General features: G+C 36.7%; 1 protein-coding gene across 1 annotated transcript in view; it reads right to left on the minus strand.

Annotated features, from left to right (window-relative positions):
• Positions 1 to 17151, minus strand: part of COL24A1 (collagen type XXIV alpha 1) — a 311443-nt gene that overhangs the window by 81013 nt on the left and 213279 nt on the right. The window contains exons 36-38 of the mRNA XM_015572114.1: positions 5584 to 5637; positions 3734 to 3841; positions 761 to 814 (exon numbers count right to left, since the gene is read on the minus strand). Of these exons, the coding sequence (XP_015427600.1) occupies positions 761 to 814; positions 3734 to 3841; positions 5584 to 5637 (216 nt within the window). The remainder of the gene's footprint in view (positions 1 to 760; positions 815 to 3733; positions 3842 to 5583; positions 5638 to 17151) is intronic.

The raw sequence follows: 17151 nt of genomic DNA on the forward strand, positions 1-17151 counted from the left end.
TCAGGCGATCGGAGGGGGATGGGGGTCTACACCTCTGGCCGAGGCATCAGGCCTGGGCCGAGGGCAGAGCCAGCAATTGGAGGGGTCTGTGGGTCCCCTGCCCAGGCCTGATGCCTGGGCCAGAGGCATCAGGCCTGGGCTGGGGGCAGAACCAGTGATGGGGGGAAATGAGGGTCCCCTGCCCAGGCCTGACACCTCTGTCAGAGGCATCAGGCCTGGGCAAGGGGCCGATCCTGCGATTGGAGGGTGATGGGGGTCAATGCCTGAGGGCTCCCAGTATGTGAGAGGGGTCAGGCTGGGCTGAGGGACACTCTCCCCCACTCCCCCACACACCCAGTGCATGAATTTTGTGCACCGGGCCCCTAGTCTTTATATAAATGTTTTCATGCAAATATACACTTTCTTATTTCCAACTAGAGGCCCAGTGCACGACACTCGTGTGCTGGGGGGTGGGGTGGAGGTGGAGGGAGGAGGGTCCCGCAGCCCGGCTTGTGCCCTCTCGCAGTCCAGAACCCCTCAGGGATGTCTGCCTGGCAGCTTAGCAGGAGAGGCTCCTGGTATTGCCCCTATGCTTGTCAGCCTTGAGCTGGCTTCAGGTTGAGCAGCACTCTCCCTGTGAGAGTGCACTGACCACCAGGGGGCAGCTCCTGCATTGAGCGTCTGCCCCCTGGTGGTCAGTGCATGTCATAGCAACAGGTTGTCCCATCGTTTGGTCTATTTGCATATTAGCCTTTTATTATATAGGATTAGATTTGCTTACTCTATATCCTGGAATTCCTGGTTCTCCATCAGGTCCCATTAATCCTAAATGTCCCTAAAAAACAATATTAGAGAGAAAATAGATAATTGTTTAAATTGTTAAACTTATACTGCTATTATTTAAAGTTTAGATTTTTTATGGTACAAATTACCACTTAGTCTGAAATGGGAAAACGAAAAATCACACTCTAACTTTTGCCTCATTTTTCTTATGAGCCACAAAAGTCCCACAAAAAAAAATGTCTCTTTGGCTTACATCAGGCATAAACATCCTTAATCATATTAAGAGAAATGCTTCCAATTGTCAGAATCCTGCAGGTTTCTAGCAAGTTGTTGGAAATGCAGTTTGTATTTGTCAAATTTTTGCAGATGTGCTTCACTGAGTACTAGAGAATGAAGGCTGCTAGTTTTTGATACTGCCATGATGGGAACAGGGGAACTCTGTACTCATTGGTAGTTTCAGATGCTTTAATGAACAGTTTTAGCTCTGGTCAAAGTTGTTAAAATAGAAATGGTTAAACACTTGTGTGTAATAATCACTCCATGATTCCTATTATTATTAATATTTTACAGATGAGTAAATGACACACATAGGCTATTTAGTAAATGCCTTTAAACTCCTGAAAAGATGAGTCAGACAACCAAAAAAACCCACCAAAAAACAATGATTTAAAAAATGTCTTAGCTTTCATCATATCAAAAAGTTTCCACATCAACTCTTCTATTTGAGTCTCAAAATAAATAGGAGATGAGTAAATTAAGGCACAGAATGGGTATGTGACTAGCCAAATATTACACTAACCAGAAGTTCAATGTAATAGACAGGATAATAAATAAGAGGAGGTGGTATGAATATTACCTAAAGAACCCATGAAAATCACCTAAATTGATTAAAGTGAATGTAAAGTCAAAATATAAAAAGAAGTAGATTTCTTACATAGCACCAGTAAGGTGTAATGGAAAAAGGATTACATATAATAAAATCCTTAAGAAACCAGCAATAAACCTAACAAGAAAGGTATAAGAACAGAGATAAAGAAAATAAAACTTTATTGAAGGATATATAATAAGATATGAGTAATGGAAAGACATATGGTATTTTTCTATTGAAAGATTAAATATTAAAGGAACTTGAACTGATTCTAAAGTTTACATGAATCATAGTTAAGAGCCAAACTTTTCAGAAAAATGAATTATGGAGTATTTGTCTCAAAAGATACTGCAATAATATAATAATTTAAATAATGTGGTATTGACTCCCAAATAAACTAATGATTGGGGGAAGAAAAGCGAGAGAAGAAAAGCAGACCAAGGGATATTTGAGAGTTTAGTTTATGGTAAGGGTAGCATTTCAGAAAAGTGGGAAATTGACTGCTTGTTTATTAAACGGTGTTGATAATTGGCTGTCTTAATTTGAGCAAAAAGAAAAAATCAGTCCTTTACAATTACTATCATAGTAAAAATGTATGCTTTGAAGAATTAAGGGTGAAAATAAAGCTATAAAAATATTACAAGAAAGATATGGAAGAATATTTTTATACACTTTAGGGAGGGAAGGCATTTCTAACAAATGAAATAAAACCTAGAACTATATAGAAAAAGACTTACAGATATGACTACATGACAATTAAACAATATTAAAAGATAAATGAAAGGGAATATATTTGTAACATATTTTTCAGCACATTTAATAAAATACAACATATAAAATACATAAGGAGTTATTGCAAATAACAGGAAAAAGACTGCAACGTACTAGAAAAAGATGTACAGTGCATATGACTAGGCAACTTCAAGAGAAAAAGACACAAGTTACTAGCTGCTGCCAGGAAAATGTAAATAGAAAAAAAATAAAATACACTATTTTATTTATCAAATTATGAAACATTAAAAGGATTCATCTGAAGTATTGGTGATAAGAACGTAAATTCGGAGAAACCTCTTGGGAAGGTAGTTTGGGAATGTGTCAATATTTAAAAAGTGAATATTTTTTTATAGGGAAAATCAAATTAGAAGAATACATTAAATGCAATACTCTTTGGATAAACTAACTTATGTTTATTAAAAGTCATCACATTGTTTAATGGTTTTGAATGCATAATTCAAAGAGAGAAAAATATTACTAATTCAAACAAAAGGAAGCAAAGAAGGCCTGGAGTAGTTAGATGGCAGTAAGGGACGGAATACTGAAAATGAGCGGGAGGCGAACCGTCCTCCAACAGACGAATCATGCAATGCTCTCCCGCAGGCCTTGGAGAAAAGCCTGGCATTTGTATGACATTTACATGGAGAGTAGGAAACACACATTCATTTTGTAAATAAGCTTATGAAACAGTGAGAAGATTAAATTGGATAATCTCTTAAGTAGTTTGCATCTCTCATGCTGTGATTTTCTGAACGGGCCCCAATACTTTGGCAACATAAATTTGCTTTTACAGGTTCAGAAGTATCACACTATTTTTGTTTCCAACATCATGTAAAGTTCTTGCAAAAGATGAAATATTATTAGACATTATGGAGATTTATCACAGTGGTTAGAAAAATCATCTCTAGATAAGCACTTGGAGTCCAAGCATATAAAGAAAACCCATTTTTGAGTAAACCTAATTTTCAAAGTAATTTGTCAGCCATGACAGCGGAGCTTTATACAGATGTTAAATCCTGATTTTAAGTGCAAGGCATATAAACTTTCCTACTTAGGTTAAGAGTTACAATCTGATATTTTTAAACTTCATTTCATATTTTATTTCCATTTTAAGTTTTTTCCCCTTTCCTTTTTCGTGTCCAGAAACCACTAAGCCATGTAAGTACTGTGGAATGCTTACAATTCTCCACATCCCAAGGAGGTAGATTATTTTCAATGGAACTATTGCTTTCTCTGTAAAATTAATCAAGGAACGGAGCTTTAAGGACACAGATACATTTCTTTTCCGTCCACAGTGAACTCAGGTCTGGAAACCAATCAGATACTCACCACGGCACCTCTGGTTCCTCTGGCGCCCTTAGGACCACTTTCCCCCGTCTGTCCAGGGGCGCCTCTGCTGCCGATTTCTCCTGTGGGCCCTATCTGTCCTTTATCACCCTACGGATGTCATTAATAAGCGAAAAAAGGAAGGGAAAACAAATTTATACTGGGAATAATGAACTATGTCATATACCTGGACGACTCCAGATAATATTCTGTAAGCGAAATGCTATGAATAGTAACTTTGCTTTAACTTAATAGTACTACAAACCAGCACGGATGATAATGACATAACATACCGTCACCAAATAGGTTATCTTAAAAATATAATTAAAAGTCATTTTGGAAAAATAATTTATAAAGTTATTTTGGCCAAACAAGCAGAGGAGATCGGAGTTACAAACAACCAAGTTTTTTTTTTTTTGAAATTTGTGTATGTATGCATATCTGTATGAATGTATGCATGCATGCATATATTGATTATAATCATGAGAAAAATATAGGCCCTATTGGGAAGCCTGTTTCTACAGAGAACTTCAATGCCACAAAGATCTGTTTAATCCAAAAAAGGCTTCAGTGCGCAGTTCTGTACAGTGTGTTCAGGATCATTACTCACTGGTTTGGAGTTTGCCTTTAAAAATCTGTAACATTTTCATATCATTTACATCCTTCTAAAAACCAGTCATCTTCTGTTTTCCATTAGGCTGACTGATCATTCTCTAGCACCAAAACATAGCTGCTCTTAGACAACATTAAGTGATATAATTCATTTTCTGAAAGTGGGAACCACCCTGTTCTATTCAAGTACACACAAAGAAAAACTAAATTGTGATCATAGTCAGTGAGAACATTTTTAGCATTTGTAATAATTTACAGGCTTTCCCAAGGGTGTAGGTTATTTTAAGGGCCTGCACTGTCCCATTTCTAATGTTGATTTTAGGCATAAAGTTATGTATGCTGAAAAGAGACTTTAATATTCACGAGAAAGAATGGCAACTAAAATTCACTTTATTCATTTTTCTTAACCTTTTATTACCCTTATACTGTTCCCAAATTATGAGAAAGATGTACTGGGTGTATATTAGCAGAAATGATAGAATTGGGATTTGGGAACTAGAATATGATGTGATTTGAAGTTAAATATAGTAAAAGTATTCAGGTTTAGAAGTATCACGCAACCCTTGTTTCCAAAAGTTCATGCAAAAAATGAAATGTTATTAGACATTATGGATTTCAGTACAATGATGTAGTATAGAGCTGATGTAGTACAATGGAAAAATCATTTCCATGCCTCACCAATACTTGAATAAATTACTGACCCCACATAGAGATGAACTTTTAATTATGATGTACTAAAATTTTAAAAATATGCAATTTTTTAAATAAAATATGAAGGGAGCAAATGAAGCATTTTTCATTTGTGTTTCTTAGTTAATATATATAAAAATATAAAACCAATTATTAACCTTTTCAATTAAAGAAACATATTAATAATCTAGAAATAATTCTAATCATATTTCTTTTTCTAAAACATTTTACTGACATTGTTACTAAATAGCCCACATGGTATATTATTTTCCTTTTCTGGCTTATGGGTCTACTAAAGAATTTTTGGCAAGCAGAAGGAAAGGCAAATATCTTTCTAGAAACTACAAAGTGGAAAATTTGCCTTCATATAATTTAGAGGAATTAGTACTCCTAAGAGAAATTAAGTATGAATTTATACAAATGTACTTTTTTAAGGTAAATATATATCTTTATTACTTTATATATCATGCAAATAAAACCACAGCATTCTATGGGGCTTTGAGCACATCAGAGGAAAGAAAACAAGCATAAAATGATGTAAAAAAATTTACCTTTTTTCCCGAATGACCTCTCTGTCCTGGAATTCCCACAATTCCTTCAGGTCCCTGAATATTCAATATATATATAAAAAGTAAGGAATTGTTATAGAAAGTACTAGATAGGATGTTTAAATACTTATATTACATAATTATTGAATTGAAGATTAAGTAAAGATGAGAGTTACTTTTCCACAATATTATGTTTGGCTAATAATCTAAAAAGAGGTCATGATGACTTAGAGGCACAGCTGTTACTAGTGAGTAAAATTCACATATACAGACTGGCCAAGATAGACAAAATTAAACAGTTATTTATTTATTAGAGGAAGAAAATTACTTGGTTTCAGCATACACATTTTGATTAGCAAGAATATAATTAAAGTGAATCCAAAGGCATCATTTCAGCATCTCTATGAGGTAATGTGGTTCAACATCATATTGAATGTATAGGGTTACAAAATATATCTAATCATGGTCAAGGAGAACTCAACATTTCATTGGAGTAGAGGATTAAAGAGAAATTCTTTGATCTGTGGGATGAAAAGGGAGGGAAATACATGGAAGGAAAGGAGGGAGTCATAGTAAACTGTTTAAAACAATATTTCATTTCATCCTACTTTGTTTAGACAAAAGTAGACTAAAAGTTCAATATACACTCTTATGTTTAGTAGAAAGTAAATAAAATATTTTAGATGTCATGTGTGTTTGCAGGTCAACAATGAGATCCACAGTAAGCCAGGTTGCAAGTCCTAAAATGGCTAATAATTAATCACCGTATTCTTTGTATCAGTTGGAAATGAAAATGGAAATCTCAAACTTGTGTCCCAAAGCTTGGCAAACTGCAAAAATGATGTAGACAAGAAATAAATTGTGGTTTACCACTGTGCTATGTAGGCTCTTGATAAATATTTGTTGAACGAATAAACAGATACCTAAGGAAATGACTCATGTCCTATGCCCCTGAACAAACGCTCTTCTAGTCCCAGAAAGTCACTTATTTTAGAGGCCAAAGTGGTTAAGTTCTATTGCTGTAGTTCTAGCTGCATCCAGAGGTTGAAATTATAGTTGCACTAATCTGAGACTTCTTTGTGGCTAATACAAACTTTTAAAATGAGGCTGATTAACTGTCACAGAGGTCAATGGTGTGAGCTTTTAAAAGTCAGGCTGCTGCAGATGCATATTCTGGCTCTGTCATCACAGGCAGATTATTTAACTTCTAAAGGCCTCAGTTTCCTGTTACATAAAAGGGGTGTAATACTAATTGTTCAAAGGGTAACTAAGATTAAGTGAGATGATGCATTTGAATCTTAGAGAGGACCAGACATACTGAAGAGCTCAACAATGGAGCTAGCTACTCAGAACCTTTTGTATGTTTGGGTGAGAAAAGAGGTTGTATTCTATACTGCATTTTTTCCTCTTATTATTAAGAGAAAGGTCTCCCCTGGTTCTTTTGTTCATTTTTTTCCCCTTCTAAAGATAGGTTTTTTTTCTTTCTTTTCTTTTTTGGAGGGATTATTAAACTTCCACTGATATTAGTTGGTTCATTTTAGTGCCTGTTCTGAAATACATAAGTAATATTTTGCTATAAAATGTTGCCTTTTAAAAGTGAGCATGACTACAACCATTTTGTGTATTTATTTATTTATTTAAATATATTTTATTGATGTTTTACAGAGAGGAAGGGAGAGAGATAGAGAGTTAGAAACATCGATGAGAGAGAAACATCAATCAGCTGCCTCCTGCACATCTCCCACTGGGGATATGCCCGCAACCAAGGTACATGCCCTTGACCAGAATCGAACCTGGGACCCTTCAGTCCACAGGCCGACGCTCTATCCACTGAGCCAAACCGGTTTCGGCCATTTTGTGTATTTAGAGGTTTGCAGAGCAGACTGGAAAAATAGCAATGTTTTCTACAATGTGCATGTTTTAATAGATTTCTTTAATAATTACAAAAATGAGTGCGTTTATATAAAAATCACATTGAAAGAGAATAGCTGACTTGATGTTCAGTCTACTCATAAAATAGAGGATGGAGTTGGGACTTCCTATTGATTATTTAAAACGTTGTGTAAGTAGTTGTATTGTCTCAGAAGTAACTCATCACATCTATTTTTAACTATTCTATTGAAATATAATTCATGTACCATATTATGACTTTAAAGTGTACAATTCAATGGTTTTTAGTATATTCCAAGTTCTGAAGCCATCACCAAAGTAAATTTTAGAACATTTTTTATCACCCCCAAAAGAGGCTCAGTACCCATAAATAGTCACTTCCCTTTTACTCTGAATACCTCCAGCCCTACGCAACTACTAAACCACTGTCTGTCTCTATAGATTTGCCTATTTGGGACATTTTATGTAATATGTGGTCTTTTATTACTGGCTTCTTTCACTAGGAATAATGTTTTCAAGTTCATCAGTATTATAGCATGTATGAATAAATCCCTCCTTTTTATTGCCAAACTAGAGGCCTGGTGCACAAAATTCATGCATGGGTGGGGTCCCTAGGTCTGGCTGGTGATCAGGGCTGGCTGGGGCCTTCCTGCTGGCTGCTGGCCAGGGCCTGCAGGACAGTGGGTGGGACCACGGGAGGCTGGCTGTGGGAGCACACTGACCACCAGGGGTCAGCTCCTGCATTGAGCATCTGACCCCTGGTGGTCAGTGTGTGTCATAGCAACTGGTCGTTCTGGTCATTCCAGCATTCTGGTCACTTAAGCTTTTATATATATAGATTATAGCCTACTGTATGGATAGACTACATTTATTAATAAACATTGATTAATTCATCAGTTGATAGTCATTTGGGTTGTATAAGTTTTTATTTGAACCCTGTTTTCAATTCTCTTGGGTATACATCAAGGAGTAGAATTGCTGGGGCACACTGTAATTCCATGTTTAACATTTTGAGAAATTGCCAAATGGATTTACAAAGTGGTTGCACCATTTTACATCTCACCAGTGATGTAAGAGGCTTCCAGTGTCTTTACATCCTCATCAACACTTGTTATTTTCTTTTTTTTGTATGTTTGTTTGTTTTTTATAGCCACCCTAGTGGATGTAAAGTGGTATTTCATTGTGTTTTTATTTGCATAGTGAATAGTGTTGAGCATTTTTCATGTGCTTACTAGCCAACTGTATATCTTCTTTGGAGAAATAGCTGTTTAAATACTTTGCTCATTTTTCAATTGGGTTATTTGTCTTTTTGTTACTGAGTTGTAAGAGTTTTTTTTTTTTTTAATATTCTGGATACAAGTCCCTTTATATATATGATTTGCAAGTATTTTATCCCATTCCACGGGAGTCTTTTCACTGTTTTGATGGTGTTCTTCAAAGTATAAGACTATTGATTTTAACGAAGTACAACATATCTATTATTTTATTTTGTCACTTGGACTTGTGGTGTTATCTAAGGAAACTTTGCATAAGCCAAGGTCATGAAGATTTATTCCTATGTTTTCTTCGAAGACATTTATAGTTTTAGCTCTTACATTTAGCACTGTGACCCATTTTGAATTAATTTTTGTGTGCAGTGTAAGTAAGGTCCAACATTATGTTTTTGCATGCAAGTATCCAGTTGTTTTGCAGCACCATTTGTTCAAAAGACCATTCTTTCCTCATTAAACTGTCTTGGTACATAACATGCTTTTGTAATTCAAATTTATTTTGTTCTATTTAGTCCCTGGAACTTGTTTTATCCCTTGAGATAGCCAACAACACTAGCTACTATTAAACAAAGTTTAGAAGTTATAGACTGATTTCCTTCAAAGACTGTGCTCCTCTTCTGCTTGGAACCTTTCAATGGCACTTTGAATAAAACCCAAACTTATTACCATGGTTTAAAAAGTCCTTCATGATCTGCTTCTCATCTATGTTCTTCAAACTCATCTCAAACAACTTTTCAGTATTTACTATGCTGCTGCTGTAATAACTTCCTTTTAGTTTTACAAAAATACCTAGATCATTCTCACCTCCATATCTAGCTCTTTTTATTCCATCAACCTTGAAGGATCTCCCAAAGTTCTTTGCATGACTGGCTCCCTTTTCATTTTTCAGGTCTCAACTTAATCTTCCCTTACCCAAGAAGGCTTCTCTTACTGCTCTAGTGGAAACACGCTTCTCTACCTTTAACTAGTCAGCTTCCCTTCCTGTAAGCAGTTATTCCTTTTCAATACTCTGTTTATTTCTATCATCGCATTTATCACAGCCTGCAATGATCTTGTCTATTGTTAGACTTCTCCACGATATTAGAAAAATCTGAGATCAGGATCTTGCTAATCTTGTTCCCCTTGGTATTCACAATGCTTATTGAAGCAAAGTTCTTGGTTCATATAAGGCATTCATAAACTTTGTTTTCAATTAATGAATAATCAAATATATTTAATAGAGTCCCAGTTTATAAGGCTAATAATAATTGGAAACATCTAAGCTAATGTTTTTTTTAAAAGCCATAGAACACTTTTCTTTCAAAGAAAGCCTAAACAGAAGCTAATATGTTAAATATATATTCCAGGATCTTTGAGGACTCGAGTAGGAATAGGAGGAACAGGAGCCCATTCAGCATCCTCCCTGACACAATTATCTTGGGAGGTTCTGCATATCTCCAACCCCTTTCTTATATGTAATGAATAAACTGAGAAACTAAAGAATGATTTGCCCAACAATGTACAGCTCTTTAGTGGAAGAGCAGGGATTTGAACAATCCTTGCATAGTGGCCATTGTAGGGTTCCTTCTATTTCTGAGTTACTCTATGGCATAACTGTTCAAAACAAACAAGCCTAAGACCAAAGTCATAGAATCTTTCAGAACTTAAAGATTTATATTATCCTTTACTCCTTAATGACACTGACCTCATATTTCCAAACTGATTATTTCTGGGGTTTCCAAGGAAGCAGTCTCAGAAAAAAGAGTCATGCATACCTTACTATTCTTCTTAAGGTAGCCACCTGTACCTAATATCTTTACCACTTCAAACAGATAGGAAAACTCACACTTCAATAAGTCCAAACAAGTTATGTCTTAAAGGAATAAAACAAGGCCATTTCATTTTTATACATTCAATTTGGGAGTCCATAGCTTCACATCTGTTTAGATCTTTGATACCACAGAGATAGATTTTATTTTTATTTTTTAGGAATGGACGATAGACCATAAGTTAGGCAGATGTTTCTTCTCAGATGATTCCAAACTCTTTTCTCATATTGAGTTAGGCAACTGCACATTTTAGCACAGAATTCAAGCATAAAATACACAATCTTTTTCTTCTGTTCAAAGAAGTCTACATCTTGGAGTTGGGTATTTGTTACTGATGCTTTCCTCGCCTTCTTTTCTAGCCCAGATCTCATTTCCCAATCTGAGAGAAAGTAAGAAGAGTATCTTTACTTTAAAAATTTTAATTTCCTTTTCTCACTTTCTCATTTAATTTTGAAGAATTTAAGGTAGCATCTTTGTGACACTGCATAAGGAAAAGTTTTTAAAAGTACAAAAATAAATCCAACATCAGGCTGTCTGATTAAGCAATAGTTCCTTGGATCATAAAATTCTTTTGAAAAAATATGCCATGGTATTTTTACTGAGTTTATGAGCTGAAAGGCATTTAAAATTCCAAGGAGAACAACAAAAAGAATAAAAAAGAAACACACATGTGTTGTTACTAAAAAAAGGCACCAAAGATGTGTACAGGCAGGATTATTCCTGGGAAAAATTATGAAGCAGATGAAATCTGTGCTCATCATTTTTCCATGCCTTGTTTTGAGCCCCTCTTTCATCTCTGCTCTGCCCATCACCAACTGTCATGCTGCATCATCCCTACCTGGCAATACTTAGAGAAGTAAAAAGTGAATAATCTTGGGGAGAACCCATATTTAAAGATATGAGACATGGAAAAGAGAACAGTAAAGTAAATCAATAAAATGATCAGAGAGGCCTTATCCAAAGAGTGCAATGAATATCATAAATGAAGCATTTCCACAAAAGAGAAGCTTTGTCATTATTTATTTACATCTTCCATGTGCCCTGAAGTGGAAGAATTTGTTCAATATGACATTTAGAATTTCTCTTAAAGTAATACATGCTAGTATTACAATTTAAGGTCAGATATGGATAAATTATGCCTGCAAGATTTCTTATTTTATCCTGGAGCTAGGATATTATTCTATAGTAATAATGTCAGTTCCATGAATAAAAATAAAAAAATATTCATTCAAACTAAGTATGCGACAGCACAAAATATTCCTTTCAAATGTCAGAAGTTCCATAGGTTTATGTCAGAAGTTCCAAAGCTGAGGTGACGTAATCTGGAAAAGCGACATAAGTCACTCCTGACTTTAGTCCCAGCCCTCTTGGAAGGCCACGTAGCAGATACCCACGTACAAGACACCATTGTGAAAATCCCAGAACTTGAAAGTGAGTCTGAAGCAACACCCTGAAACACAGAGACTGAGAAGTACCACATTAGAAGGGTAAGAGGAGAGGTTGCACTCTGATTGCATTGTCTTTCCCTGAGTGGCCCCCTTGGCCTAACATTTTTTTTTTCCAGTGGGGAAAAAGGAAGCCAACGTGGACAATCAGCTCCACCAGTGCTGCGGGAGGCTTTCTGGTGGCTCATTCAGGTCTTACCTCATGAGGATCACTGGTGGAATCTGGGACTTGACTACTGGGGATCACATAGAGACCAAGAGGAGTGGGGCTTACAGCAGCTAGCACTCAGATCTTGGTAGGCTGTATTCCTGTTAGCAGCAACCCAGGAGCAGAGATCCCAGGGAGTGCGGTCATCTGCAGGGCTGAGTTGGTGATCCTGTCTCATCACGGAGCTTGTTTGGCAGTTTGGGACTCCAGCCTAAAGAGTTGTGCCTGCTGTGGAGCCCATGATATGTCCCTGTTCGGGCAGGAAAGAATATTTGCGACCCTGCCCAAAAGCTAGGCATGGAGTCCTATTCTGCTAGCCCAGGATGAGGGCCAGAGAACTTGGGTATCTGTGGAGTTAATACTACAGCCCTATGCAGGCAGAGGGCCAAGCCAGCAGCCCTGACCAACAACGGAGCATAGCCTCTACCCCTCTATACCAGGGAACAAGAACAGTGACCATAGGTAGCCTCAGAAACCAGTCTACAGAACTGCCCAGCGGTGAAGCCCAGCTAACAGCCCTTCCTAGCAGCAGAGTTTAGCCTCCAACCGTGTCTAATTACTAAAAACCGCCAGTGACCCTGTCCAATTTCAGAGCATAGCCTGTGACCCCAGACAGCCGAGACAGTTACCTTACCAAACCTAACTAACCATTGAGCATAGAATAGTTTCCAGCCCCAATAACATACAGCTGGAGGCCCCAGTTGACTAGAGAGCCTGGTAAGCGATCTTGCCCAATACAGGAGCAGAGAAAGTGGCCTAACTGATCATGAAGCACAGCCTATGACTCTGTCCAAACTTGGGCATAGCTTGTGGCTCTGTCTAACCATGAAGCCATGCTTGTGGTTCCACCTGACGTGGAGTCCAGCCAGTGATACCATTCAGTTAGAGAGCACAACATGAGACCCTGCATAATCACAGAATCCAACCAGTGATACTGTCCTGCCAGGAAACAACCTGAGATGACACCCTACCATAGGTAACTGCAGAGCCCAGCGAGGGATCCCTCCCCTGAAACCATGGAGTGCAGGCAGCATTTCCACCCAACCAAGGGGTAATTTAGTGTATCTCCCCTCACCCTGAATGTGGAACCCAGCCAGCAGGCTGACCCAACTGCAGAGACCAGCCAGTGGCAACCTTTCCCTTTGCCCAGATGGAGATGCCAATAGCAAACTGTGACTGTCCACAAATGCTACCAGATGACCCATTGAGTACCCGAAGCTAAGCAGACTGGTAAAGATCTTTCCCTGCCCAAATAAACTGGTAATGTCTGGAAGAAGAGACTGATTACTCAAATGCACAGATACCAATCAATGCAAGGATACAAGAATCACAAAGAATCAGGTAAATGTGACAATGCCAAAGGAAAGTAATAAAGTGCCCTTTATTAGTCCTGAACTAATCACTGACACTAAAAAATGGAAATCTATGAACTATCTGACTCTTTAAAAAGTTCATTGAACTACAAGAATGCACAACTAAATAAAATTAGGAAAAACAATACATAAACAAAGTGAGAAGTTTAAAAAAGAAATAGAAACCATTAAAATAAACAAAACAAAATTCCTAGAGGTGAACAATACAATGACTGAAATGGAGTTTCTTCATGCTATTGAAGTTATCCACTTAAAATAGGATGTTATAATTATAAGATATTTTATATGAGCCAGAAAGAAAAAAACCATGTAGTAGATATACAAAATGATAGAGGATTCAAGACATACTGCTACAAAAATTTATAAAATCAAAGAGGAAGACAACAAGAGAAGAAGCAAGAAAGAAATGGCTTACAAAATAGTTAGGAAACAATAAAATGACAATACAAAACCCTAACTATCAATCATTACTTTAATTGTAAATGGATAAAAACTCTCCAATCAGAAGTCAGAGAATGGGTGAATGGATTAAAAAAACAAGATCCAACAATATGCTGCCTACAGTGGCTCACTTAACCTTTAAGGATACAGAATGACTTAGAGTGAAGGTATGGAAAATGATATTTAAGCAAATGGTAACCAAAAGAAAGCAGAGGTAGTTACATGTATCAGAAAAAATACACTTTAGGATAAAAAGTCATAAGAGACAAAAACGTTCATGATATAATGATAAAGTGGTCATTTGATGAATAATCCTATCTAATAATAGACAAAGATGCAAATTGACCATACCTTTGCTACACCCACCATTGGCTAATCAGAGCGATATGCAAATTAACCACCAACAAAGAGGGTGGCTAATTTGTATACTGGCTGGGAGCGAAGACTGAAGACACCATAGAAGGAAGCCAAGCAACAGAGCCGAGGTAGCGGAGACGGGCGGGAGAAAAGCAGCACAGATGGGCGGGGTAGGAGCAGCAGAAAAGGGCGGGGTAGGAGTGGCAGAGATGGGTGGGGTAAGAATGGCAGAGACAGAAGCAAAGCCCTATTCTTGAAGGAATCTTCCTGCAAATGGGCCTCTAGTCCTATGTAATCCTATATAATAAGAGAGGAATATGCTAATTAGCCATTACACCCTGAGGTGTAACAACCAAGCGTGTCATGACCAGATCATGGATCAGCAGGAGGGTGAGCCAGTCAGGTACAAGCAGGCTGCAGAGAGCTACAGGAGGGGGCAGGGCAGCAAGCAAGTGGGAGGTGGAGAGCTACAGGAGAGAGCAAGGCAACAAGCTATGAGGGGGGTTTGGGGGGAGCTACAGGAGGGTGAGGCAGCAGGCAGAGAGCTAGGCAGTGGGTGGAGAGCTACAGGAGGGTGGCAGCGACCTACTGGCGCATGGATTTGTACACAGGGCTACTAGTATATAATAATTGTAAATATTTATGCATCAAATATTAGAGTACCTAAATATATAAAGAAGATACTAACAGAAATAAAAGGATAAACAGCAATGTACTAAGAGTTGGGAATTGTAATACCCCTTTCTTCAATGGCTAGATTATCCAGACAGAATCAATAAGTGAATTTGAAGAACAGTTAATTTGAACAACACTATAGACCAAATGAACTTAACAGACATGTATAGAATATCCCATCCAACAGCAGTAGAATACACATTATTAATTCCACACAGAACATTTTCAGGGATAGATCATATATAGGGTCATAATATGTGTCAACAAATTCAGGAAGATAGAAATTATATCAAGTATATTCTATAACCATAGTGGTATAAAACCACAAATCAACAATAGGAGGAAAGATGAAAAACTCACAAATACTTGGAAATTAAAATACATTCTTGAATAACCAACAGATCTAAAAAAGAAATCAAACCAATGGATCAAAAAAGAAATCAAAAGGGAAATTAAAAAATATCTTGAAGCAAAAGTGAAACACAACATATCAGAATTCATGATATGCAACAAAAGCACTCCTAAGCAGGGAGTTCATAGGTATAAATGCCTATATTAAAAAAGAGAAAGATAAATAACCTAGCTTTATACCCCAAGGAAGTAGAAAAAGAAAAACAACCTTAGGCCAATGTTAGCAGAATGAAATTATAAATATTAGAACAGAAATAGGTAAAATAGAGAATAGAAAAATAACAGAAAAGATTAACAAAACTAAGAGTTGGTTTTTGAAATGCTAAACAAAATTGACAAACCTTCAGCTAGACTTACCAAGAAAAGAGAGAGAGAGAACTCAAGGTTAGAAATGAAAGAGGAAACATAATAAATGATACTCCAGAAAGACAAAGGATCATAATAAATTGGAAAACCTAGAAAAAATGGATAAATTCCTGGAATTATACTACCAACCAAGATGAACAATGAAGAAATAGAAAACTGCATAGAACAATAACATATATGGAGATTGAATCAGTAATGAAAAACCTCCCAACAAAGGAAAACCGAGATTTCACTGATAAATTCTATCAAACATTTAAAGAAGTATTAGTGCTAATCTTTCTCAAATTCTTTCAAAATTGCAAAGAGAAAGAAATACATCCAAGCTCATTTTATGAGGCCAGCACTATCCTAATAATAAAACTAGACAGAGACCACAAGAAAAAATAAATTGTGGCATGTATCCCTGGTAATAGATGCAAAAATTCCAACAAAATATTAGCAAACCTAATTCAACAATACAGTTGACCCTTGAAACACACTGGTTTGAACTGCGTTGGTCCACTTAAAAATGGATTTCTTCCCAGAAAATATACAGTTGGTCCTCTGTATCCCTGGTTTTGTATCTGTGGATTCCCAACTGTGGATCCAAAACACTGTTTTTGATCCATGGTTGGTTGAATCCATAGATGTAGAGGGCCAACTATGCATTGTTCTATGTCATTTTATATAAGGTACTTGAATAGCCACAAGTGTGTGTGTGTGTGTGTAGGGGTCCTGAAACTAATCCCCTGTGGATACTGAGGGATTATAGTTAAATTTAGAGGGAATGAAAAGTTATATGTGAATTTTGAATTGCATGGGGGGCCGGGACCCCTGACTCCCACATTGTTCAAGGGTCAACTTTACATTAAAAGGATCATACACCATGATAAAGTGGGATTTATTTCAGGGGTGCAAGCATGACTCAACATCTGCAAATAAACCAATGTGATATGCCATATGCATAGAATTAAAGAGAAAAACCATATAATCAACAGATGCAGAAAAAGCATTTGACAAAATTTAATGACCTTTCATGATAAAAACTCTTAACAAATTGGGTCTAGAAGAAATATAATAAAGGTCCTATATGACAAACCCACAGTTAACATCATACTCAAAAGTAAAAAGTTGAAAGCTTTTCCTCATAAGATTAGGAACAGGACAAGGGTGCCCACTCTCACCACTCCTATTCAATATAATACAAGAAGTCCTAGCTAGAGCAAGTAGGCATGAAAAATAAGCAAAAGGAATCAAAATCAGAAAGGAAGCAGTAAAACTATCTATGTTTAAAGATGATATGATTTTAATATGTAGGAAACCTTAAAAACTTCACCATAAAATCTG

The sequence above is a fragment of the Myotis davidii genome, unplaced genomic scaffold, assembly GCF_000327345.1.
Source record: "Myotis davidii unplaced genomic scaffold, ASM32734v1 scaffold162, whole genome shotgun sequence".
NCBI classification, from domain to species: Eukaryota; Metazoa; Chordata; class Mammalia; order Chiroptera; family Vespertilionidae; genus Myotis; species Myotis davidii.